Raw genomic sequence first — 15,788 nt, 5'->3', positions numbered from 1 at the left:
GGTGTTAACTGAAGTTTTTTAAAATTCATCTGGAAGGAAGGTTTAATGGGTGGGTCAGGTTGTCCACACTTAACCCCACTGATCAATTATAAAGTCACTTAAACTTGACATCTGTGCCTCCTGAAGTGACACAGTAGGAAGGACAGCACCCTCCATGAACAGTTCTTGCTCACAGATGAACCTAAGCCTAAGGAAGCCTCTAGATCTAACAACTAATTTAGAGAAAATGGATGGGATGAGGAGCATATTACACAAACGACAAGGACGCAGTGGATCAAATCCACCACGTAGGATATTTCAGTACCAATAACCCAATTTCTTCAATAGCAAAAAAAAGAAAAGAAAAGAAAAGGAAGAAGAAGCTATTCCGAAATTATAAGAAAATTAAGAAACTTATCAGCCAAATGTTGCGTTTGGACTTTGGACCCTGATTCCAAGAAAGAGGCTTTAAATAGAGAGTTTTGAGACCAAAATCAGGAAAAATTGAACAGGGACTGGGTAGAAAGTGGTTTTCGTGAATTGTTCATTTCATTAGGCATAATAATGGTATTCTGGTCAATTCTTGAAATTGTAGAGATAAAAATAAGCATCAGACATCTTTCCTGCAGGGACTCAGAGGACCAGATGGCTACCAAGGCCCCGATGGACCCCGCGGACCCAAGGTGAGCTTGAGTTCTACCTGGATGGTTTTCAGTTCCGTTCTCTGGTGTTCTGATCACCTGCCATTCAGCATGTTGGACAAGGAAGGATCTCCTGTGGTATATGAGAATAGATAACCGGACGCACAACACTCAGCACTGGAGAGATGAGATGGGCATTCATTCATTAGTCGCATCTGTCCCAGCGTTAGGATGCTACATGCCACTCGGGACGACGCGGAGGTTGCACTTGGAAGCTGTACCCGGAGCAGAGCGAGCCAGCAGGGCTGTGGGAGAGGCTTTGCCGTCACACGGGGATGAGGCACCCCCTGGTTCCCAGGGGAGGCTGTGGCTGGCGTGTTTGGATAATTCTGGTCTGGCAGGGAAGTGATTCCCAGCAGGCTGAGGACCAGGGCGGGTACAGCTGGTGGGGAAACTAACCAGGAATGGTTAGGCCTGTGGGACCCAGGAAGGCTCAGAGCCGTTACCCCGTACAGACCGGATGGGATTGCATCAGGGTGTCGCTGCATCGCCCCAGCTCGTCCTTGGGGGTGACTTGGATACCGTATCAAGAGTGAAACAACCCACCCTGTAGAAAGCAGCCTCCTGACTAGGTCCAGTGTTTGACGAGGACTTCAAAGAGATAGTGGCACCTGCCCATTTGGCTGTCTCTTGGTGTGTCTGGGGTGTCTGGGCTTATTGCCTCAGCACAGTGGAGATGGGGCCACGGGCGGAGTCTGTGGTTCGATTACACAGAAGGATACATACACTAAGCTTATGATCCACATGCACCTTTGTTCTTTGGAAATAGCCAGTGTCCAAACTGCAAAAGCTTGGTCTCACATTCTGTTTTTCTCTCTCTTTTTTTTATTTCTCCAGGGAGAAGTGGGTGACCGAGGACTCCCAGGCCGTCCTGCCTACTCCCCACATCCTTCTCTAGCAAAAGGTTCGTATGCGATTTCTTTGCATGAGACTCTACATTCTCTTCTGTTATGGACACAGAGCCATGAACTTTCAAGAAAGAGTTATCTAAGTAAAACAAAACAAAGCAAACAAAAGCTGTTTAGAACAAGGAGACCCTCATTTTGCCTCTGCCTGAGAGATGGCTCCGCACTGTCGAGGTACGACCCCTCTACCGGGAAACTCCTCCAGCGCCGCATACCTTGTGCAGGTCCTGACTTTGCCGTCTATGGTGTCACTAAAGAAACCCAGTCCTTCTGCACATCAGGCCCCCATGGCAGCAGGCCCGGCCACCTGCACTCATTTCCACTCCAAAGCCACCAAGGTGCTTACGCCCTCTGCCAGCCAGTCTGAAACCCAGCATTGATCACAGCTATGATTTGTAAACAGTCACATCCTTTTAGGTTTAAGGAACTACATTCCCAGATATGTGCACATGAACAGCTACCTAGGAAGAGGCTCCACTCTCACACCCCTGTGTGTATGTAAATGAAGGATTTTGCATGTGTTGTAGCGAATGCTTATCTCGTTATTTTATCTCAGCCTTCCAAATTCGTAAGATTATTGTTCTGAAATATGACTCAACTTCTGTGGTCAGAGCAATGGTCTCTGAACCTTTTTGAAAGTTATAAACAGTAACTGTGAACTTTATAAATAATGTTTTTTTAAATGTTTTGAGCACTCCCCTGAATGATCGTATATTTGTTTCTCAGTGGATAACGAATCTGCTGTGGGAGGTTCCATGGCAGCCGAGATGGTAGCCCCAGCAGTTCACTCCTGTAGCCCCAGTTTCTAGAACAGATCCAGGCACCTTGTAGGTGCTCAGGAAATATTTATCCAAATGACTGAATGGTGTACTTGCTAAAACTCACACATCAGACAGGGATTTTAAAGGATGAGATTTATTTTTTTTAATAAAAACGTTCTGTTGCTTCCTTCCGGCACGCAGTAGCTCATCTGATGCACCCCTGTCATATATGCCCAAGGGTCAGGGACTCCCTGTCAGGCTTAGGTGTGACCTGTGTGTCAGTTCAATAACTACTTTTATATGTCTTTATCCAACACACGAAAGAACGTAGCAATGCCACTTTTTGTTTATTTACAGATAAGGCTTGTAAAAGCATTCATATGTTATTCATCCAGTTATGAAAAGCCCATCAAGGCAGGAGCTGGGGAAGAGAGGAAGAGGGGCTCAAAGAGAATCAGCCTCCCCACCCCACCTCCTTGCCCCTGGCTCGGTGCCTGGTGCCTGGAGGATTCCTAATCACATCATCTTTTTTCTCACATCGGACTCAGCTACTTACCCAACCTGGTTCCCCACTCCCTGTGCTCACCTGCACCTGCCACCCGGTCCTGCTGGGCGCTCCCAGCTCTGTGCTTTTGTGTGGGCTGATCTCCCCTCCAGAGGCCCTTCCTCGACCATCCTCTGCCCTCTCCCTTCGCTGGCACCTGTCTCCTCAAACTCCGCCATGTCCGAAACTCACCTGTGGGGTGACCTGCTCCAGAAAACTTGAATGCCCCTGGGCACAATGCTTCACCTCTCTGTAAAATTGCGACTGTGATACCATCTATGCCACGTGGTTTTTATGAGAATCAAATGTGTGTAAAGTATTTGACGCTGAGCCTAGTGCACAAAGCAATAGCTCAAAAGTCTACTTCTATTGTTTTTAGTCCCTCAATATTCGAGTTCCCCCCAAAATAATCTTCCCTTTCTTTGAAACCTGTGTATATCTTTTTGGTATTCTGTGCCTCTTTATTGTTTTATATTTTTAGGAATTTTATCTCATCTCTATTTGATTAGGAATGAGCTCCTTGAAACCAGGGGCCACCATAGAGTAAACATTTGGGATCCCACCATGCTTCACACAGTGTGCACATATTGGTAAAGATGCATCCAGTGAAAAGGTGAACATCTGTCACGAGTCCTAGACAACAGTCCTGCGCTTACTGTGGCGCCTGTCTTGGTTCCAGGTGGCAGAGGTGACCCAGGATTTCCAGGGACCCATGGGGATCGAGGAGCTCCGGGGCTGCCAGGAGACCCTGGCCCCCCAGGCCTCCCTGGCCCGTCCTTCCGAGATGAAGGTAATGTGGTTCCCCGCTATCAGAACGACAACTCGAAGTCTTCACATCAACCACGGGCTGCTTCCTGACTGCGCGGCCTGGTTGGTTCTGGTGCCCTTTCTCAGAGACTAGGTTTAGCAGCTGTAATGGGCCCCATATGCATGTTTGGATGTCTTCGCAGAACTGGGTCTGTGATAGTAACTCTCCCACTAGGTGAGACTATGCCGCTGATGAGTAACTAGCATGATTCTGTCACTTGGCTGGGAAGAGCAGAGGCCATCAACAAACGTTGCCAAGTGTTGATAGCAACTCTCAGGCCATTGCTGAGGGGTGTTTTTTGAAGTTGAAAAATGGTGATGAAATATATCACTGGCCATCTGTTAAGGTACTGAATGGACTGTAAGTTTACTAGTCCCACTGGTGGGCTCCTGTGGACAGGAATGCCAATGCGACTATTAAATATCAGAAGTTTAGTCCTGCATGGTTGGCTTAGTGGTAGAGTGCCAGCCCAGTGTGTGGATGTCCTGGGTTCAGTTCCTAGTCAGGGCACACAGGAGAAGCAAGCGACCGTCTGCTTCTCTGCCCCTCCTCCTACCCCTTTCTCTCTCTCTCTCTCTCTCTCTCTCTCTCAATTGATTCGAGCACATCAACTCTAGGCGCTGAGGATGGCTCCATGGAGCCTCTGCCTCAGGCACTGAAAATAGCTCAGATATGAGCATGGCCCCAGATAGGCAGAGCATCAGCCCCAGACAGGAGTTGCCAGGTGGAACCCAGTTGGGGCGCATGCAGGAGTCTGTCTCACTATCGCCCCTTCTCTCACTTGGGAAAAAAGAAAAAAAAAATCAGAAGTTTCACACTACTTCTGATTGCTGTTGGATTTTCAGATGGAACGAGAGGCTTACCAGGTGAAATGGGACCCAAAGGCTTCATCGGAGAGCCGGGCATGCCTGCGCTCTACCCGGGCCCGCCGGGAGCTGATGGAAAGCCCGGATTCCCAGGACTCCCCGGACCTGCTGGGCCCCCTGGACCAGATGGTAAGTGATGGAAACTCAAAAAAGCTGTACATTCTAGTGTCCAGAAGAGAAGACTGGCCTCAGCCATATTTTTACTTTGACTTTCTGCTAAATAATGTTGTGAACCAAAGCAGTAGGCAGCGAATTGGGGCATAGCGGGTGCTCTGCAGCACAAACAGAAAGAGCCAGTGATGGAAGAAGGGCAAAATCTTCCCCAGACCACTGGGCTGACACAATCTCCCTCACCTCCCTTTCCATAATTCTGCCCTCACTCACTGCCCGCAATGACTGCTTTCCTTCCGCCTCAGGGACTTCTGGACAAGTTTATCCTCTCTTTGGAATATTTCCTCTTGGCCCCTCTTGGCTGGCCGGCTTTTATTCTTTGGGTCGTAATTTAAGTGTCACGTTCTCAGAAGTGACTTTCCTGATGCCCTCCCTCCCATTACTTTCTCTAAGCAGCCTTCTCACAGCGCTGGCCATAATTTGAAAGCATATGTTGGTCTGTTTAATAAGGGGTGTCTGACGTGTACCTCCACATCTAAGCAGTAAGCTCCATGAGCTTCCGGCCCTTTGGTTTCCAGCCATGTGCACAGCTCCCAGCATACTGCTGGGCACAGCGTAGGCGCGGGAGAAATGTTTGATGAATAAATGGATGGATGGATGGGTGGATGAGAAAGATTATAGCAAAGGTTTAATGAGAACAAATTACATGAAACAATAATCACCACCACCCTTTTATAAAGATTTAGTTACCTAGGAGCGGTCTGACACTGAAATTCTGCTATCATTTTCCCAAACAGATAGAAAAAAATGTAAAACTGGTGTTTTCCTTTCCTTCCTGCTTCTTTAAGAGCCTCATTCTCTCCTCCTCTCAGATACCAGGAGGTGGGCATGGCAACATGTATTTTAATTTTTTAGAGGAGTTTTATTGGATCTTTGAAGCTGTGAGCATTGTAGGGGTTAGCAGGGAGGAGAATCAAGTGGCTGAGGGAGACTCATTCCATATCCAGCAGTGATGTTTCCTGGACATGTGCAGCCCCAGGCCCACCACAAGAGGGAGCTCCTCTCAAATGTGACTTTGAGAGTTTTGTTGACTTTTAGAGTATATTTTTCACACCTTTGCCCAAATATCTCTGCTTGGAATTATTGGAGCCCTGCAGACAGTGGCAACACTTTGGAAGTACCCTGGTCCTAGGTAAAGGGATGAGGGTCAGGAGGGTAGAGGTGACCACACTGAATCCAGATGAGTCACAAGTTATCTGCATAAATTACATAAACTCCATGTGTGCATGTGTGTACTCGTGAGCATCCAAAAGAGTGAAAGAGGAAATAGTGTGTCTTGTGTGTGTATAGGGGTGAAATATGTTCATCTGTGCACCTGTTCCAGGGGAGAGGACAGAATAAGGAACCGAGTTAATGTTGATTTTGTGTGTGTGTGTGTGTGTGTGTGTGCGTGTAAACCGGAAGTCTTTTGGTAATCTTAGAATCCAAGTCTTTAGCAAAATATGTGGTTGAAAAATCAAAACCTGGCCCTGGCCGGTTGGCTCAGTGGTAGAGCGTTGGCCTGGCGTGCGGGGGACCCGGGTTCGATTCCCAGCTAGGGCACATAGGAGAAGCGCCCATCTGCTTCTCCACCCCCCCCTTCCTCTCTGTCTCTCTCTTCCCCTCCCACAGCCAAGGCTCCATTGGAGCAAAAATGGCCCGGGCGCTGGGGATGGCTCTGTGGCCTCTGCCTCAGGTGCTAGAATGGCTCTTGTTGCAACAGAGTGTTGCCCCCTGGGGGGCATGCTGGGTGGATCCCAGTCGGGCGCATGCGGGAGTCTGTCTGACTGTCTCTCCCCATTTCCAGAAAAAAAAAAAAAGAAAAGAAAAATCAAAACCTTGCTTTGACTCAACGTTTCTTAAAAAAGAAAGATTTTTATCTTTAGACTTTAATAGAAAAACTAAATTCGTAGGCGCTCATGTTTCTTTGCATCCCTGGAAGCAATGAGCACATGGTAGCTTCCAGTTCTTTCTGATGAGGAACTTCAGAGTGGCATTGGAGTGTGTGAGACATTTTACTCTTTGTGAAGAGATTTAACTGAAAACCTTCTAGCTCTGAGTTCAGCCAGAAGTGGGGCCCTCTGGCTGTGCTAACATGTGGCTCCCCTGGGTTTTTTCCTTAGGTTACCTTTATGGCCTTAAAGGATCACAAGGAGAGACAGGTGTTCCTGGGTCTCCTGGTTTCCCCGGGGCTCGCGGACAGAAAGGATGGAAAGGTAAGGGACGTCAGGGAACAGTAGAGCAGAGTTGGGGGAATGACTGAGCCCTTCTGAGTCCACTTCACCCTTTTCCCTTGTTCTGAAATGAGCACGATCCTCCGGTTTCCCACTGGCCCCCTCCTTTCCACGGAAACTCCACTGAAACTAAGGTGGGTGATGTCATCAAGCCTTCTGTGCACCCAGCACTCATTTGCTCACCGTTCCCTGTTCTCTGTCAGTGCAGAGCCAGCACTGGGCAAATAAGATGAGCCGTGATTTCACAGACTGACTTCAGACCCAGGTGCTCAGCTCCAAGACAACATAACCAGTATTTGCATAGCACCTGTCCACTGCAGAGTGCTTGTAGAGGAATCATCTGGTTTGATCCTAAGGATGAGCCCCGGAGTTAGGGATTTGTTAATGGGCGAGACTCAGAGGAGTGACGTGACCCACCCGGCATCTTGCTCCCACTTGGTGGTAGAAGCACAGTTAGAACATGCTGTTCTGCCGCCCCTCGAAGACACTGCCCCCAGCTCAATGAATGCCCTTTCTGTGGAAGAATTAGTCCAGGTGGCCCCTTTTCTGCGAGGCTGTCAGGGACCATGGTGACGCCTGCTCAGCTCTCCCATTCCCGGGCGGGGGCGGGCTTTAACCGCACCTGGACCTTTGTGGTGCACGTGGGACATGTGGGTGCGTGGACAGGGCTGATGCAGGAATCAGACGTCTGGGGATGAGCTGGACAGCTCGACCCCACTGAGCCGTCGTCTGTCCTCATCGGTCCCCAGGCCCTGTCTACCCTGGGAAGCTGACCCACCACCAGCACCAGGCTCCCTGAACCCAGCCATGGCAAGACAGAAGAGGAATGGCATATTTTTCCTCTGCCCACCCACTTCCTTGGTCTCTAAGCCCACAGCTCTTGCCACAGCTTACGCTGGAACACCCTCTCCTTCCCTTGCCCCTGAGGCCCTGTGGTGGCTTTCGGAAGCCCCACCCTGTCACTGATTCCTCCACTCTTCACCCTCCTCTGTAAACCGTCCCACTGTTGAAGCATCTTCAGTAAACACTGCAGTAGATTTCCGCATCCCAAAGAGACCCGACTGCACACTTACGTAATTCACGCTCTTCGTCTAAGAAATGGTCATAACGGTTCCCCCCACATGCGGGAGCGTGAAGACCAGAGTAGGTGATGGCCGTGGAGTGTGGGGTTGCCTCCGCTCCTCCCCACGCCCCCAGCCCAGCCCCTCACCCAGCTCAGTCTCCTGTCCCTGCAAAGCCAAGAAGAGCGTTTAACACACGCTTCGGGAATAAATAACAAGCCCCATCCTCTTCCTCACATTGCAGGTGATGAAGGGGACTGTAAGTGTGCCGATCAGTTCGCCGGGGTCCTTCCAGGGCTGCCAGGAGCCAAGGGCTTCCCGGGCATCAGCGGGCAGCCTGGAAAGAAAGGGATCCCAGGAGACCCCGGCCATCACGGCACTCCCGGGTTCCCGGGCTTCAAGGTGAGAGATAGATCCCATCACAAAGCTGGTATGACAGCCTTCACACCTACCCCTGCTCTCCCAGCTCTTATTCATCCAGTTAACACAGCTTCAGAACAGCAACTCTCCTGCACCCAACTCTTCCTCCAAAAAGACGATGTACTCTAAGGGGAACTTTAAAACTTCTACTTGGTGGGAATATGAAATGCTGCAGCCACTATGGAAAACAGTTTGACAGTTCCTCAAAAAGTCAATCGTAGAATTATCATATGACCCAGAAAGTCCACTCCTAGATATAGACCCAAGAGATTGAAAACACATGTCCACACAAAAACTTGTATACAAATATTTATAACAGTATTAACAGTAGCCAAAAGGTGAAAACAACCCAAATGTCCATCAACGATGAATAAATAAACATAGCATACCCACACGATGGAACATTACTCGGCCATCAAAAAGAATGAAGTGCTGACATGTGTCATAGTGTGGACAAACCTCAAGAACATTATGCTTAGTGAAATAAATCAGGTACAAAAGAGCAGGTGTTATGATTTTATTCACCTGAAGTATTCAGAACAAGCAAGTCCGGAAGGAAGAAGTGGATTGGTGGTTGCCAGGGACTAGGGGGGAGGGAAGAATGGGACTACTTAGTGGGTGCAGGGATTCTTCTGGGGCCGATCAAAATGTGCTGCAATCAGATAGTAATGATGATTGCACAACCTTGTAACCACTGAATTGTATGCTCTAACATGGTGAGTTTTATGGTATAAGAATTATACCCCCCCAAAAAAAAAAAAAAAACTTATAACATTTTGAATGTAAAGCATCTTACTTATTAAGCATTCGCCTCTTCAGATTTAGGATAGAACTGGCTTAGCATTTTGTGAAGGCTCCCTTAACCCAACAAAACCAAGACCTCCAAGGAAATCATGGATGGTTTATGTTGTGTGGATGTGTGAAATTCCCTGCCCACGGACTCCCTGTGTACATCAGCAAAGTGGACTTGATTTCACCCCTTAGGAAGAGATCGTCTGGAGTAGATCTTTCTTCCATGGCAGGTTTTAACTAACAAAGGATTTCAAAGCAAATTTCAGATGAAAGCAAAGAGATTATACTTTATTTTTTTTACCTTAAAAGAGAACCAAGGGAGGTTTATAAAGAGAAAAGTCCATCATTAGATATATTTAGCAACAGAGGAAAGATTGCTATGGACACGTGGCCGCGGACAATCAGGGTGATCTGGTTCCACAATGTGGTGCAAGAGAATTGCAGCCCCCCAGAGCTGCTGGTGCAGAAGGTAGTGACCACTGCTGTTTACGGGTGACGCTGAGATCCAAAGCACCTCTCTCTGCTCCAGACCCCACGATTTCTCAGGAAACAAATAGTTATATCCAACTAAAATTAGTAGGTGCTACATTTTGTCCATATTTATAAACAATACCATCTCCAAATCATGGCTGTCTATTCCTTGGAAAGGGTATGTCATGAGAATTGCAAACAATGGCAAAACTGGTGGGATATTCAATTATTTATAAAATGATTGAATATTTCCTAGAAGTCAAATGGATCCCATTTTGTGCACCTGGAATGTCTAAAATCCTCCCAGCGCCCCGGCTTTCCCCAGCTGTATTGCATACACACCCTCCACACTGGGTTCAAACATCTCTGGTGGTGTGCTGATTGTCTTGCATTTAATTATATGCTTACATGTCTGACAACCCCCTTGGCAGTAGGAAGGACTAAAGCGGTTTTCTGTTTCTAAGTATCTGCACTGACAGAGTCTGGCAGAGTGTTGGAAGTATGGGAATAATCAGTCGATAAATGAGTTCATCCATCCGTTCATGTGCCTGACACCGACCCGTTGAGCCGCACCTGCGTGTGAGACGCTGTCTGGACGCTGACGGAATACCACCCGTTTCTGCACAGACCTAAATCAATAACCCCACTATCTGTGGAAGATTTTTAGGAGAAAAGACCTCATAAGCACTTGTAACATTCCACTTAATTAAGCCAACACTAAAAGCTGTCATTATCTTGCAATTAAGATAATCCAAGATTTGCCAAAAACTCACAAATCGCACATACTAAAAGGCATTCTGAACCATTAAGCCGCTCGTGGAAAACCTAAACTCGATTTTACAGCCTAAAATGTGCGGGATCGTGCACTAAGCTTGTCTCTAAAGTATGCTTTCTTCTTACCTGAATTTCCGCTTCCAACACTCTATTGTTCTCAATATTGATGACCGCACATTCCCATCCTTTGTACTTGGAGGCTTATTATCTGCTCACATTCTAAATAATTGCAGTTGTGAGTGAGCCACCTTGTGTTTTAGATCATTGCTTCTCAGAGGACCATAAGCATATGAATCCTGGGGACTTGACTGAAACACAGATCTGGTCCGGCTGCCCCAGGTGGGGCCTGAGGCTCAGTGTATCTAATGAGCTCCCAGGAGAGTGTCCTGCTGCTGCTGGTCGGCTGGCCAAGCTTTGAGCAGCAAGGTCCTGATTTCCACTGTCCGGCCACGTGGGCCTGCTTCCATTCATTTCTAATTATTTAAAATTAGAAATTCAGTTCCTCCCCCCATGCCTTTCTCTCTCTTTCTCTCAAATCAATAAATAAAATCTTTAAATATAAAAAGAAAAAAAGAAATTCAGTTCTTCAGACCCACCGGCCACTTTCAAGTGTTCAGTAGCCGTTTGTGATGGGAGGCCACTGTGTTGGACGGCCAGGTATAGAGAACTCTAAGATGGCAGAAAGCCCTTCTGGACAGTGCTGGGCTGAATGACAGACAGGTCATGGCCCTTGAGTTGTATGAACAGAAAATCATCACGTTCCCAGACGTCCTTAAACAGCATGAAGGAGGGAGAAATTTTGTGTTTGTTTCCACAGGGAGCCCCTGGTGACTTTGGACCTCCTGGACCCAAAGGACTGAAGGGAGATTCTAGAACAATTACCACCAAAGGTCAGTCCTCTGTGGCCAAGCCGTTCTTGCATTGTTTATCGAGTGGCAGCACTGTATGAGTAGTCACACTGCACGTTCTTTCCCAGGTGAGAAGGGACAACCGGGCGTGCCAGGCGTGCCTGGTATCAAAGGAGACGACGGCATCCAGGGCCGTGATGGGCTCGGTGGGTTCCCAGGCCTTCCAGGCCCTCCGGTGAGTAGCCGCGGGTGTGGGACCGGCTCCGCCCCCTCCCTGTTCCAGGCGCGCTTAAACACCTCGGAAGTGAACGGTGCTGGCACTACACTACCCCCACCCCATGCTACCCGTTCTGTTTTAACGAGTAGAAATTATATTTCTTAGGACACAGTGAGTTAGGTGGGAAGTCAAGCCCGAAGAGAACATTAAAAAGTCAAAGAGATAACAAGTATTCTTCCTGGTTTAACAACAGAATGAGACACCACTCCCTCAATCAAATGTTCTAAAATAGGTGGCGGAATACTATTTTTTCTAGGATTCGTTATAAAATGCACAACTTGTTTTGGCCACAAAGCCTCAGCCTCCTTCCTTGGGGGGAAGGCTGGGGTGGGAGGTGGAGAAGGGCGGAGACAGACAGACAGCCGGCTTCCCGCTGCCCGTCCTCCTCCCCTCCCCCACCTAAGCCTGCCGTCCTGCTTCCCGTGGACAGTCTGGAGTTTTCTCCCGATTCTGCAGTGTGATTTCTCAGTCCTCCTCCCCTCCCCCACCTAAGCCTGCTGTCCTGCTTCCCGTGGACAGTCTGGAGTTTTCTCCCGATTCTGCAGTGTGATTTCTCAGTCCTCCTCCCCTCCCCCACCTAAGCCTGCCGTCCTGCTTCCCGTGGACAGTCTGCAGTTTTCTCCCGATTCTGCAGTGTGATTTCTCAATCCCCTTGTCCCTAGATTCCATTTCCTTTTCTCCGGTTAGCAAGCCTGTGCCCCCACCCCACCCCGAGGTTCTTGAATTCGTTTCCTGGGGCTGCCTTAACAAATAGCATACAGACTGGGCCGCATATGTGACAGAAGCATTCGTGGGGGACACAGCTCAACCCGCAGCTCTCCTTCTCAGAGCTTCACATTTGCATTCTCTTTGCTAGTTTATTTGCCTCCTTCTGAAACCACGGCCTTCTCCTTCCGTCATGTGGGTCATTTCTATTCTAATATTGTAATGTTTTCGGTGCAATATCCTTGGGTTCTTTGTAATCACCTGGATTATTAATGATCTAGTATTGCTTTTTTAGTTATAACTTTGAAAGTCATTTTCAAAGAAGAGTTTGTGCTGCCCAGTCGCCCCAGCACGGCGCTGTCTCGCGCTGTGGCCGTCAGAGCCGGGAGCGTGGCAACCACTCGTTTGGAGAGCCGCCACTTCCCGCTGTTCCCGTCCAATCATCTCTGCTGACTTCTCACGAGCACACTCCTTCTTTCTCGTCCAAATTAAAGACTTCCTTTCCTTTAACAACAAATTAGCCCTTATGAGCAGTAGTTATGCCACAAATGCTAAATCATAAACAATAAAGTAGTGTGTTCCGATTCTCATCTATCCAAGCCTATATGCCTGACTGTTCTTACTCAGAATTCTTCCTGTGACTGAGGGTCCCGATCGACGGGCGGGCACTAGTTGTTTGGAAAGAGAAAAATTAATATTCAAATAGATTTGTATGCCTTCCAGAACTATCTTCTGTTGTGTTGCTCATGATTATTATCAAATCTGCCCTTTAATTTCTATGGCTTGGTTAGACCATAACTGTAGGTTTCTATTAATCTCCACTGTTTTTCTGCTCTGTATTCGTAGCATGGAACTCATAGGAATGAGAAAGAGAACTGTGAATATGGCTGTCTTTGAGGTTTACATATCTTTTAAGAAATAAACTGAATATTCTCACAGGGTGATGGCATCAAAGGTCCCCCAGGGGACGCGGGCTACCCGGGAGCACCCGGCACCCAGGGCAGTCCAGGAGAGCAGGGTCCTCCAGGGCTGGGCCTGCCAGGCCCCAAAGGCCAGCGTGGTTTCCCTGGAGACCCCGGATTACCTGGACCATCCGGCCTCCCTGGCCCTCCCGGCCTCCCAGGCCCTCCAGGACAAATAGGTATGAAGGATCTTTTCTTTGATCTTTCAAAGTCATGAAACCTTGTGTAGTGCTTCAACATATATCCACTACTTTGGGGGGGGGGGCAATGTTTAAATTCCCAGTGGTGTTATGTAAGAATACTATGTTGCATCATCAGTTCTCAGCACATACAAATGATACCCAACCTCAGAGTTTTTCAGACCTACCAACAGCCTCCTGTCACCACTTGGAATACCAGGCCTCTCCGTCTAGTGCTCATGTCATGGGCCTTTGGAGTCCCTGCCCATCCCCAGCCTGCCCACCACCATCACACTCAGATATTATAAGTTAGTCACTTTCAGTTCCAGAGTTGCCTCACTCTTTCATCGTGTCTTGCTCCCAGATTGTGATACAGGTGTGAAAAGGCCCATCGGAGGTGATGGACAGGACGTCATCCAGCCAGGTACTGTCATGAAGATCAAGTGGCTTTAGAACTCTTGAAAACTTGCGGTTTATAAAACATATGACTTGTCAACAACTGCTGAGAGCTCCTGCAGTGAGCATGGAGCTGCAGCAAGATGTATAAACACATGCAAAACCTGGGGCTGGCACCCCATCTGATTCGGCTTCGAATCAAAGGGAAGGCAGGTACCATAGCACACAGTGCTCCTGAGTCTCCCCACCAGTGCAAGGCATCAGCTGACAGCATTGGGAAGAACTCAGCAGATAGATCTTTACGCCTAAAATAAACGCATACATTCAGCTCTAGGTCTACACATGTGTAAAAGGCAGCTGTGAATTATTTGCTTGTTATGTAAGAGCCGTCCAGATAGCTGTCAGGAAAGCAAAATCAGGTCTAATGATAAATGAGTGCTAGAAAGAACAAAGGGTGACAGATGAGGAGAGGATATGGAGGTGACCCTGAGCCGAGGCTTAGTGATGGAGAGCACTAGGGAGAAGACGCAGAGGTTGACCTGGCCAGCATCGGAGAGGCAAAGCCTCCTTAAAGGTCAGGTTGGAGAAGTAGCATCAGAACCTGTGGGTCCCCTGCATGAGGTTGAAGTTGAGGCGCGGAAATGGACCCAGCACTCAGAGAAAGGCTGCGGCCCAGGCACACAAACCCCAAGGCTTTCAGAGAACTGCAGATGTGAGAAGGCCTCCGGTGTGAGGCTCTGTGGGCTGGAAGCCCGGCTGTCCCGAGGACAGTGGCTTCCTTTCTTTCTATGACCTGGGCTGGCCAGGTCCACCCGCTGGGTTCCTCGTGTAGCAGAGGAAGCCAAAGCCTCTGTCAAGATAGGAGCCCAGCCAAATCCCAGGTACACAGATGAAGGACGTCTCAGAGAATTGCTGTACCCGCAGAGGGGCTCTCTCAGACAAAGGCCGGACAACAAAGTGCCCCGCTTAATGCCACTGCCCTGGCCGCACCAGCCGGAAGAAGCTGCCACTCGGGTTTCATTTGGCGTGGCTCAAAGCAGTCTTTGCTGTGGCTAATTCTGAAAGTATTCAGAGTCACAAAGGAGAAATCAAAGAATTCCTTTTGAAATTGCAAATGGCCTTCATCCACTGGTGGATGTTTCCAGACAAAAAAGGCATCCACATTGTCTCACAGGGGAGGAACTAGACCAGGGGTCTCAAACTCAACTCAGCATGTGGGCTGCAGAGCAAGATCACAGCCGTTGGGCGGGCCGCACTAGGTCTACAAAAGGCAACTGTTACGCAACACTTTTCTCACTGCAGTTGAAAACAAAAAAAAATCAGTACAACAAGCACAATCGTACATGCAGTTTACTCAGTGTCACAAAACGACCAGAAACTGTAGTTCGCATCACAACTGCTGTTAACTAAGCTAATATCTAGCTAGGATGCTAGAGAAATGAAAAATACAAGTAGGCCCCTAGGCTTACTTAATTTTATCCAAAATATTTTGAACTTCGTGGATTAGTCTGTGGGCCGCACAAAATTGTTCGGCGGGCCGCATGTGGCCTGCGGGCCGCGAGTTTGAGACCCCTGAACTAGAGTAACTCAGCTGAGGGGGTGGACCATGGCCAGCACAGTGCCATTTGTTATTTGGCTGGACTTAACCTTATTTGCATTTTATATCAGTATTCTAATTTGATTACACAATAAGATTAAACTTTTATTCAGATCACATCAAGATGAATTAACTCATTAAGTTACTCTGATCATAAAATGGTAGCCGATATTCATGACCCCTGCTCTTGACCTTGGCAGTAACCCCAAGCCATGAGGCTGGGCACTGAGGAGTGCTCCAACCTGTCTTTTTCCTCTCTCTTCCCAGGCTGTATTGGAGGGCCCAAGGGATCGCCAGGCCAGCCAGGACCCCCAGGCCCCACAGGTAATGTGCTCCGGGGAACCAGAGAGCACTTCCG

The 15,788-nt window shown here is 48.4% G+C and overlaps 1 protein-coding gene across 2 annotated transcripts in view; it reads left to right on the top strand.

Annotated features, from left to right (window-relative positions):
• COL4A2 (collagen type IV alpha 2 chain) overlaps positions 1–15,788 on the top strand; it is a 199,705-nt gene that overhangs the window by 142,752 nt on the left and 41,165 nt on the right. For both annotated transcript variants that reach the window (XM_066234747.1, XM_066234746.1), the window contains exons 17-27: positions 609–662; positions 1,518–1,584; positions 3,570–3,680; positions 4,544–4,693; positions 6,838–6,930; positions 8,254–8,411; positions 11,284–11,356; positions 11,443–11,549; positions 13,236–13,437; positions 13,802–13,861; positions 15,698–15,754. In XM_066234747.1, the coding sequence (XP_066090844.1) occupies positions 609–662; positions 1,518–1,584; positions 3,570–3,680; positions 4,544–4,693; positions 6,838–6,930; positions 8,254–8,411; positions 11,284–11,356; positions 11,443–11,549; positions 13,236–13,437; positions 13,802–13,861; positions 15,698–15,754 (1,132 nt within the window). The remainder of the gene's footprint in view (positions 1–608; positions 663–1,517; positions 1,585–3,569; positions 3,681–4,543; positions 4,694–6,837; positions 6,931–8,253; positions 8,412–11,283; positions 11,357–11,442; positions 11,550–13,235; positions 13,438–13,801; positions 13,862–15,697; positions 15,755–15,788) is intronic.

The sequence above is a fragment of the Saccopteryx bilineata genome, chromosome 6, assembly GCF_036850765.1.
Source record: "Saccopteryx bilineata isolate mSacBil1 chromosome 6, mSacBil1_pri_phased_curated, whole genome shotgun sequence".
NCBI lineage: Eukaryota > Metazoa > Chordata > Mammalia > Chiroptera > Emballonuridae > Saccopteryx > Saccopteryx bilineata.
The sequence above is the reverse complement of the archived record's forward strand: the minus strand, read 5'-3'. Positions and strand labels throughout refer to the sequence as shown.